This window comes from Lepidochelys kempii, chromosome 9, assembly GCF_965140265.1.
Source record: "Lepidochelys kempii isolate rLepKem1 chromosome 9, rLepKem1.hap2, whole genome shotgun sequence".
NCBI lineage: Eukaryota > Metazoa > Chordata > Testudines > Cheloniidae > Lepidochelys > Lepidochelys kempii.
Genome location: NC_133264.1, coordinates 102,559,439 through 102,569,845, shown reverse-complemented (window position 1 = coordinate 102,569,845; position 10,407 = coordinate 102,559,439). Strand labels below are relative to the sequence as shown.

Genomic DNA, 10,407 nt, shown 5'->3' with positions numbered 1-10,407 from the left:
GCTTAAAGGGCAGCTCTGAATCACTATCAAAACTCTCCTCCCAACTAGTGAGCATAGGGAGAGAACAACCTGGGCAAAACATGCGAGCAAGAGATGAGAGACCCGTTCCACACACAAACCTAGTGAGGCTGAACAATGCACTTATTCAGGAGCAGGAAAGGTGCAGACTACAGTTCTTGAGATTTGGTGTATATAGTTCGCTGGGCCCTATATGGGAGTAGTTCAGGGCAGGGTCTGTGGGAATGCAGGGGAATCGGGAAAGGGATCATGTCAGGGTCACGGGGCTCAGACTCTGAACACACACGTATGCGTGTGCACACACACACACACACCCCTTTCGCAAAGTAAGCTCTCTGTATTTGTCTGAGGACGTCTGCAATACAGGGTTTCATCTGGTATAAATAAAGTACAAAATCTTACAATGTCTTAATCATTATTTTAACAAAAATACTAAAAACTGAGTAAAAACTGAAACCAAAGGGGGAGGGGAGACTACCAAGCACATGGGATCTCCATAAACCTTTGTAGAAACCGGAGTAAAAACATTTTCTCTTTATGATAAAAATCACTCCCTCCCTTCCAAGAAGGGCAGCTGCAGAACACGGAGCCTGGGCAGGTGCCCCAGGGACAGAGGGGTTGGGAACAGCCCCCAATGCGGGAGGCTGTATCCAGTCCACAGTGATGTCTCCCTCCTGGCTCAGTAGCGTCCAAATGGGTTGTTGTTCTGCTGTGGCTGTGTATCTGTTCAGATCAAACACAGAGTTAGACAATCACAGGATTCTGGTCCAGCTAGGAGATGCCCATCAGCTCTGCAATTCAGAGTCTGATTGTGAAGAGGAGGGGTTAGGTAGGCAAGAGAAGGGGCTACTCGGGTCTTAGACTGGGACACTGCACCTCTGTATCACTTGTGGCACTTGATGCTCTGCTCAGATGCCACACACTCTGATGCCAGCTCCTGGGGCTTAGGATAGCAGTACTATCAAAATTCCACTTGCTCCTGGAAAGGTGGGGATAAATTGTGTCAAACCCAGCCCTCTACGCCTCTTCTGCTCAGCTCCACACTGGTCCTTGGTGTGAAATAGGTGTGGAACAATGTGGCACTGAAAGGGAGCGGGTAGCTGCCTAGGTGATGAGGTTGGAAGTTGAATTATCGTCTGGGCTTTTCTCTTTTAAACAGAACACCTGTAACCCTAGTTCTGTGCAGCACCCCCGCCATACAGAAACCCAAACACTGTTACCGCCACCACCAGGTGCGTGCACAGTATGAGCTGCGCTGGGCCAGCTAACTACCCTGGAGTTCCCACCAATCATCTAACCTGAAGAAAACTTGGGAACTTCAGCTAGTGCAGAATTCAGAGGCTCACATCACCCAGGAGCATGTCATCAGTGCTCATAGACCACACTGGTTCCCACTTACTATCCAGCTGCTGGTTTCAAGACCTATCTAGCTTGACAGCAGGCAACCTTAGAGACCTGCCTCCCCTCGAACTCCAGACCAACTCGGATGCTCTTGCTGATCATCTTTAGATGCAGTGTGCTCCAGGATTGGCTCCTGACTACAGGACTCACTAGCCCTGTGGGGCCAGACTTCCATGACTTGTTGGTTTACTAGTGAGAGGGAGCATTCAGAGTCTGTCATTCCATTACAAAAGCCAGCCATACAGCATGCTGCTGGGCAGGCCCTCAGCAGGAGGGCAGGGCAAACCCAGCCCCAGCCCCAACCCCACACTGGGAAAGCCTGCTGGTAACTGGGGCATTGGAGAGATTTTTTTTCCTCCTCTACAAGTATTTTAGTCAAAGTCACTGCTCATGAAGGCATCAACCTGACAGTCCTGGAGACTAACGGTACAGCACAGACAACAGCAGCGCAAGCGTCTCCTGCCCCAGGTCTCATCCTGAGCTGGACAGGGAGGAGCATGGCTCACCCGATGCTTTGTGCTCTCTGCTGAGACTAACCACAATGGGAGTGAGCTGTGCCAAGTGCGATGGTGCTTCCTGCTACGGGGATGTGTGCACTTGGAACACAGCAGTCTCCAAGACACACTCTAGCTGGGATATGTCACTGAGGTTTATCCCTAGCTGCAGCCTCTTTCACACAGCAAGGAGGTTGCAAGGTTTCTGCTGGATACAAGACCTTGCCCCAGTTACAGCAATATGATCTACATGGGAGCATGCCCAAAGGCTCTCGGAAACTCCAGCTAGAGAAACAGGAGCAACCCTTGGAGTGGTGCTTCTCACAGGGAACATCATACACCTTTGCTCTGGGATCTGACTGGCCCCACGTTCACTGCGGTGCAATCTGGGGGGATGGTTTTACTCTATAAAGACCTTTATGATTTAAGGCCTGTCTACACTACAACTTTAAACTCAGTGGGTAACCAGTTAGTGACATGGCCAGCTTGAAACAAGGCTTGTGTCTGTGCACAACACACTCACTACTCAGGGAGGCATTGGCATTACATGCCAGTGTAACCAGTATGGCTGGTCCTCCCTTCTTTTCCACTCTGCCAGGGGCAATGCATTCTGGGATGCCATACAAGCTGCTGGTGCCACGCGGTGTGTGTCCTCCAGGCACTCGCCCCACCCCGAGGCCCTGTGGGAGAGCAGCTCGGACTTTCAGGAATGCACCGATATGGGAGGCAGCACAGTAGGTAAGTCCACACAGCAGCGCTTTACACAGCTTCGCCCTGTGTATGTAACCGGGACAGAGGAGAGATTCACGAGCTGGTTACGAAACTTATTAGAGGCAGCCTCTCTCTGTACTTCCAACACTATCCCCTGGAGCCACGTGCACTAGAAGCCCCTCAGATTGGACTAACTGGGGGCACTCAGCCCTAGAATTCACTTCCTCCACTGCAGAGGAGGGCATGCTGCAAGGCTTAAGCTGTTTGCTCAGGCATTCTCAGAGGGACCAGGGCGATACGTGGTCAGGCTGATGGATAGTATTACTGTTGGGCTGTTATTTAGTGTGGACTTTTCTGGAGGCTGATTATAAATGCACTTTTTACATAGGAAAGATAAAACACGACTTCTGCAGTGGCATAAGCGTTCCTGGTGCTTTTAAGACAAAGAAAGTCACAGGCCGTCCCCCATGAAGTGCACATTCTAGGGATCTATGGAAAGAAACCCAATCAACCAAGTCCACACAAGACTACCACATGGTTGGTACTGAGCACTGCCAGATTTCTTCCTGGAGTCTAGAAGTGAAAGGCTCCATAACCCAATCAGGCAACCAGTCCTGTCAAGAAACAGGGTGGAAATGGTGGCCTTAGAAGGGAAAAGGACCATTTACCCCAGTCACCAGCCACCCTGCGCCTCTGAATTCTTTTTCTTGACTGTTACTATGGCTCTCAACACCTTGGAAAACTCTGCAATCTCACTTGCATCGCACTGGCTCAGTGTATAACGCAGCCTCAGTGAAGCATACACAGGCACGGGAAGGAATATGTCACAGCCCATAAAGGAATATCTAATAGTTCCTGCAGTCACAGCCTCATAAGAAAAATAATGTATAGATACTGGGATTCAAAGGAAGAATTTAGTAGGAGCCGGAATCCAATTTTAAATTGTATTTAGAAGACTGCAAAGTGATGGCATTGCTGTGTTAGATGAACCATAGAATATCAGGGTTGGAAGGGACCTCAGGAGATCATCTAGTCCAACCCCCTGCTCAAAGCAGGACCAATCCCCAATTTTTGCCCCAGATCCCTAAATGGCCCATGCAAGGATTGAACTCACAACCCTGGGTTTAGCAGGCCAATGCTCAAACCACTGAGCTACCCCTCCCTTTTGCTGCACTGAGATGTGGTCACTTCGGGCAGGGTTCAATACACCTGGGCAAAGCCATGGCTGGGCTGCGTCCTGGGAAGTAAGGCAGCATATGTTTGCATCCAGCATTCCTTTGGGGAGGGCTCTGGCTTGGGTGTTTAATAGTTCAATTGCCAGTTTTATTATATCAAATTACTGACGTGATCTGTACAACAGCAGGGTGGTCTGGAGGGATACACCGCCCTGCTGGGGCTCAGGCAGCATCCCACATGGCAGTGCTCAATAAAAAGAAGTCTCTCACTGACCATGCCCTGAATAAAGCACCTCCCTGGCTGCCCCGGTAGGCACGAGCTCCAGAATTTATACTCCTGCTGGGATCGTTGGGAGCCAGCAACGACGGAGTGGTACATCCAGAAAAGCAGACCTGACACGTTTGGGAGAGCTGCCCGACAGCCTCCACAGACACTGCTGCCCTGGCCCCTCTATCTGCAACAGGTCTACACGGTTGCTCACTTGGTTGGGAGTACTTTGTGCTCCTCTCTCTGCCTGCGGCCCTGGTACTGCTAACAATAGAACATAGGAATGGCCACACTGGATCAGACTAATGGTCCATCTAGCCCAGTATCCTGTCTTCTGAAAGTGGCCACTGCCAGGTGCGTCAGAGGGAATGAACAGAGCAGGGCAGTTAATGCATGATCCAAACTCAGCTTCTGGCAATCAGAGGCTTAGGGACACCCAGACATGTGGTTGCATCCCTGACCATCTTGGATAATAGCCATGATGGACCTGTTCTCCATTAACTTACCTAATTCTTTTTTGAACATTGTTATAGTTTTGACCTTCACAACATCCCCTGGCAATGAGTTCCACAGGTTGACTGTGCTTTGAGTGAAGAAGTACTTCCTGATGTTGGTTTTAAACCTGCGGCCTATTAATTTTATTGGGTAATACCTGGTTCTTGTGTTATGGGAAGAGATAACTAACACGTCCCTAGTCACTTTCTCCCCCCAGTCATGATTTTATAGACCTCTCTCATATCCACCCCCCACCCCACCCATCATCTCTTTTCCCAGCTGAACAGTCCCAGTCTTTTTGATCTCTCCTCGTGTGGAAGCTGATCCAGGCCCGTAATGATTTCCGTTGCCTCTCTCTGTACTTTTTCCATTTCTAATACATCTTTTTTGAGATGGGGAAACCAGAACTGCACATAGTATTCAAGGTGTGGGCGTACCATGGATATATACAGTGGCATTATGATATTTACTGTCTTACTAGCTATCCCTCTCCCAATGGTTCCATTCTGTTCGCTTTTTTGACCTCTATTGCACTTTGAGTGGATGTTTTCAGAGAACGATCCACAATGACTCCAAGGTCTCTTTCCTGAGTGGTAACAGCTAATTTAGATTCCATCATTTGGTATGAATAGTTGGGATTATGTTTTTCAATGTGCATTAATTTGCATTTAGCAACAATAAATTTAATCTGCCATTTTCTTGCCTGGTCATCAGTTTTATGAGATTCCCTTTGTAACTCTTTGCAGTCTGCCTGGGACTTAACTATCTCAAGTAACTTTGTATCGTCTGAAAACTTGGCCACCTCACTGTTTACCCATTTTTCCAGATTATTTATGAATATGTTTAACAGTAATGGTCCCAGTAAAGATCCCTGAGGGACACCACTATTTACCTCTTTCCATTCTGAAAACTGACCATTTATCTCTACCCTTTGTTTCCTGTCTTTTAACCAGTTACTGATGTATGAGAGGACCTACCCTCTTATCCCATGACAGCTTACTTTGCTTACGAGCCTTTGGTGAGGGTCCTTGTCAAAGGCTTTCAGAAAGTCTAAGTACACTATACCCACTGGATCCCTCTTGCCCACATTTCTTGATCCCCTCAGAGAACTCTAACAGATTGGTGAGCCATGCTTTCCCTTTACAAAGTCATGTTGGCTCTTCCCCAACGACCTGTGGTCACAGTGAGATGGTGTGTAAAGAGACAGGGGAGCGGGGTCTTGCCCGCCCCCAGCTATCACTTTACACTAGGACCAGTTCTATGGAGAGACACACACTTTGGGCGGGGCAAGGGGAACGAGGAGTGCTGGTTTCTTACTAGAGAGTTGCTGCTGAAGCTGTCGGACCAGGGCAGCCGTTTGCTGCTGCTGCTGCGTCTGCTGGAGGCCCTGGCGCTGGAACTAGAGAGAGAGAAACCTGGTGAGCGAGAGCCGCTAGGCTGGTGGGGACTCAGCCCTCGCGCAGGCAGCCAGCACGTGCTCCCCGTGTTGGGCAGCAGCTAGTGGGGCGGAGAAGCGGAGTGCTGCAGGGAGCAGGAGGGAGGGTCTGTGGACGGCCGGGCTATGGCAAAGGGCTCGTCCCCTCTCGCTCTGTGACACACTTACGATGGGCTGCTGAGGAGGAAGAGCCTGCATCCCCAGGCCGGGAGGCTGGCCCTGGGCTTGTGGCTGGGGAACGGTGGACACCTGTGGCTGCTGCTGTGGTGGTGCCTGGGGCTGCTGCTGCTGCTGCTGCTGCTGTTGCTGCTGTTGTTGCTGCTGTTGCTGCTGCTGGAAAAGCGGAAGCAGAGGAGACCGTTGGCGATGCGCCGGGGCAGGCGATGCAATGAGACAGGTGGCCTAGGGAACGCTACAGGGAAAAATCTGTGACTCAAGAAACAAACAGCGACCTTCCCTGACTGCCCCTCAGCCTGACCACTAGACGTGGTTTTCTTACGGGTGACATGGCGGAAGTGAATTCCCTCACAGGGCTCACAACAGAGCCCCGACCACCCAAATCCCTGCGTCCAGCGCCGTAACCGGCAGGCAGACGCCTCTGAAACGCCGGCAGCGGCACCCTGACGTGGCCCAGCACAGGGAGTCGCTTGGGTCTGCACCGCCTGCGACGTCACCACCAGAGAGCCACGCTCTCACGGGCTTGGTTGATGGTGATGTTTGGGAAGATTCTGGACCCGCTTTTTTCTTTAATTGAAAAAGCAAAGAAGAAAACAGAACGGCAAACATGCATGCAACGTTGCGTGCATGAAGAAATGACTCACCGTGTGCAGGAACGACGGTTCTTCGAGCTGTGTCCCCCTACGGTGCTCCACTGAGGTGTGTCTGTCCCCCTGGGCTGCTGATCGGAGAACTTTGGTAGCAGTACCTGCTCGGCCTGTGCATGCCCTGCCGTGAGGCTACCCAATGCTGCTCAGGTGAACCTTCCCCAATTCCCTCTCTACTGCAGAACGTATGATGAAAATTCCGAAGTAGAGGGGAGGAGGGCGGGTCGTGGAGCACCCACAGGGACACACATCTGCACAAGGTGAGTAACTTCTTCTTCGAGTAGTGTCCCTATGGGTGCTCTACTGTAGGTGACTCCGGAGCAGTATCCCCTCCTGGAGGCTGGGGTGCTGGAGTCGAGTCTATGATGGATGATAGTACCATGGCGCCGAATCTGGTGTCTGCAGCAGAGTCCCCAAGGATGGCATAATGTTCAGCAAATGTATGCGCAGATGCTAAGGTAACTGGTCTGTAGATTTATGATATAGGGATACCCTTGAAGAAGGTGACGGATGAGGAAACCGATCTTGCGGAATGTGTGAGATTGTAGATGGGGTGCTAAATTGCACATCTGATAAAAGAGTTTGATCATTTGAGACTCATTTAGAGAATTTTTGAGCTGAAATTGCTATGCCTCTAGACCTGTCCATGACAGAGGGAAGAGTCTTGAAGATTTTCTAAAACCTCTTGTCCTGTCCAAATAAAAGGCCAAGGCTCTCCTTAGATCAAGTGTATGGAGGATGGTTTGCCCTATTATGCTGGTGAGGCTTGGGATAAAAGGTTGGAAGGTGAATGAGTTGGTTCACGTGAAATGTGGAAGTCACACTGGGAGTGAACTTCAGATGTGGTCTAAGCAAGACTTTGTCAGGCAAGAACACTGTGAAGGGGGGATGCGACCTCAAGGTTGCTATCTCCCCTATCCTTCTAGCCGAGGTAATGGCAATACGGAACGCCGTCTGTGACACTGCATCCCATATTCTTCATAGTGATATTATTAAGATATGGTCATAGCATAATTAGGATGCATTTTAGGCAAGGTAAGTCATGTGCAGTGTCATTGGGAAAGTTATGATTTGCTGAATATGATTATTCTATTTGTATGCACGTATCATTTTTGTATCTGAAGTTATGAATGTGGACTGTGTATCTATATTTCAAATGTAGTTACACCTGGATAATGCCCACTAGGCAAGATGCTTTCAGTCTAGACAGCTGGTGGGGAAGGGCCTATTCAGGTCAATGAGCCATTAGGGAGAACAATAGGCCTTAAGAGAAGCTTATCTCCCACCTGGTGAGCCTTCCTGAGAACACCACAGACAGCCTGTGAGTGATGGGTGCTATGACTATACAAGGACACGTGACCAGGCCCCATGATGCTGGTCTCCATCTTGGGATGTCAGTATTTTTCCACAGACTTGTCTGGGAACCAAGCTTTGGAACAAAGGGTTCCCACCATATGCAAAAGCTATATAAGGCAGGGAGTGACATCATCTGCGGTTCTTCACTCCCCATACAGGAAGACTCCTGGAAACATCTGAGGAACAAAGACTGAACTGGGGGAAGTACTGGACCAAGGCTAAAGGGATTTCTAGCTTGTGTATGAAACACCTGGGGATTCCAAGCTGTAAAGCAAGTGCAACTTGCCCCTTAAGAATTTGCAACCTGCTTGTATCATCTCTTAGGGTGAGAATCTGCTAATTCATACCCAATCTATTTAGTATATTAAGCTTAGTTGGCGTTTTTTGTTTATTTGCTAGGTAATCTGCTTTGATCTGTTTGCTATCCCTTATAATTACTTAAAATCTATCTTTTATAGTAGTTTTTGCCTTATCTAAACCAGTGAGTTGGAGTGAAGTGTATAGAAATCATAGTTCAAGGGGCAAAGGCTGATGCATATTCCTCTCCACATGGGGGGGGGGGGCGACTTTATGAGCTTATGCTGTACAGTTCCCTCTGGAATCTAGTCTACTTCTATAGGTAAGTGCGATGGGTAGTCACTTTCCTAGTGTGGAACAACACTTCCTGTACCTCTTTAAGCATGATGTTTCTATGTGCTGGAACCATGAAGGAGCCAGGGTTTGAGCTGTAGTATCCATAGGTTGGGATGGAGAGTGTTTCGTTCTACAAGAGGAGGTAAGGAGTGGTTGAAAGAGTCACTGGTGGACACAGCACCAGTTGTGACAGGTAAGGGTACCATGTCTGTCTGGGCCAGGTGGAAGCAACTGGTGTGATGTTTGCTTTTTCTCTTGTTATTTTCAACAGGAATTTCAGCAACAGAGGAAATGGGAGAAAGGTGTAAAGAAGGCCCTTGTCTCACGAGAGGAGGCAAGCATCTCCCATGACGTGCTGGCCAATGCCCACTCTGGAGCAGTACCGTGGACATTTCTTGTTCTGGTAAGTAGTGAACAAGTCTATTATCAGTGTCCCCCATTGTCAGAATATGTCAGAGTACCTCAGAATATGTCTGAGTCTATCCCCCACTTGTGGTTGTGTGGGAATTTGTGGCTGAGACTGCCTGCTATCATGTTGTGTACTCCTGGTAGTTAAGCTGCTGCTATTGTAACATTGTAGGAAATAAACCAGTTCCATAGCTTTAGTGCTTCCACTGGTGCCTCCTTGATGGTGTATGTAATACAGACACGCTATATTGTCCGTCATTACCTTTGTGTGCGTGTCTCCGATCAGCAGACAGAAATGAGCACACACATTCCTGACCGCTCTGAGTTTGAGTAGATTGATGTGAAGGCACGTCTTGGATGGAGACCATTTGTCCTGCGCTGTGAGATCATTGAGATGTGTGCCCCATCCTAACAGAGATGCGTCGGTGGTGAGAAATAGTGATGGGAAAGGCTCAGTGCACGGGATTCCCATGCACACGTCTGCTGGTCTTTCCATGGATTCAAGGATTATTTGATTTTGGTGGGCATCAATAGGAGTTTGTCTATGTTGTCTTTTGGCCTGTAAATCGAACTGAACCATAATTGGAGGCATCTCATGTGAAGTCTGGCCTGAGCTATCATTGATGATCCTGCGGCCATGTGCCCCAGAAGCTGAAGCCAATATTGGAGGGCTGGATTGCACTGTCTCTATAAGTGTGGATAGACTGAGGAACCTGTGTTGTGGGAGAAGCACTCTTGCTCAGAGTGGACATTGGCTCCTATGAATTCTAGTCTCTGTACCAGTATTAATGTTGATTTTTTGCATTGATTTGTAGGTCCAGATTCTTGAACAGATCCAGAGTGATATTGGTAACTTGCTGGGTGTTGATGAAGGAATGCACCCTGAAGAGAAAATAGTCCAGGTAAGTGTAGATCATAATACTTTGGGAATGTAGGTGAGCTGCCACCACAGACAGGATCTTGAAGAATACTCTGTGGGCCAATGAGAGAGCAAAAGGGAGTACCCTATACTGGTAGTGATCCTGGCCTAGTGTCAATCTGAGATCTCTTCTGTGACATGGTATGATTGAAATGTGAAAGTACGCATCTTGGAGGTCAAGGGCCACAAACCAGTCACCTTTTTCTAATGCTGGAATAATTGTCGCTAAAGTGACCATCTTGAACTTCTGAGCCTTGACAAATTTGTTGA

General features: G+C 48.8%; 1 protein-coding gene across 4 annotated transcripts in view; it reads right to left on the bottom strand.

The window, feature by feature from the left end:
• Positions 1-335: 335 nt before the first annotated feature.
• The window catches only part of MED12 (mediator complex subunit 12), a 77,317-nt gene continuing 67,245 nt past the window's right edge, over positions 336-10,407 (bottom strand). For 2 of the 4 annotated variants that reach the window (XR_012160650.1, XR_012160652.1), the window contains exons 42-45: positions 6,166-6,330; positions 5,880-5,961; positions 2,437-2,687; positions 336-741 (exon numbers count right to left, since the gene is read on the bottom strand). Coding sequence is in view for 1 of the 4 variants with exons in the window: in XM_073358645.1 (XP_073214746.1) it covers positions 698-741; positions 5,880-5,961; positions 6,166-6,330 (291 nt within the window). In the remaining 3 variants the exon portion in view is untranslated. The remainder of the gene's footprint in view (positions 742-2,436; positions 2,688-5,879; positions 5,962-6,165; positions 6,331-10,407) is intronic. The other 2 variants (XR_012160651.1, XM_073358645.1) reach the window with 2 other exon arrangements.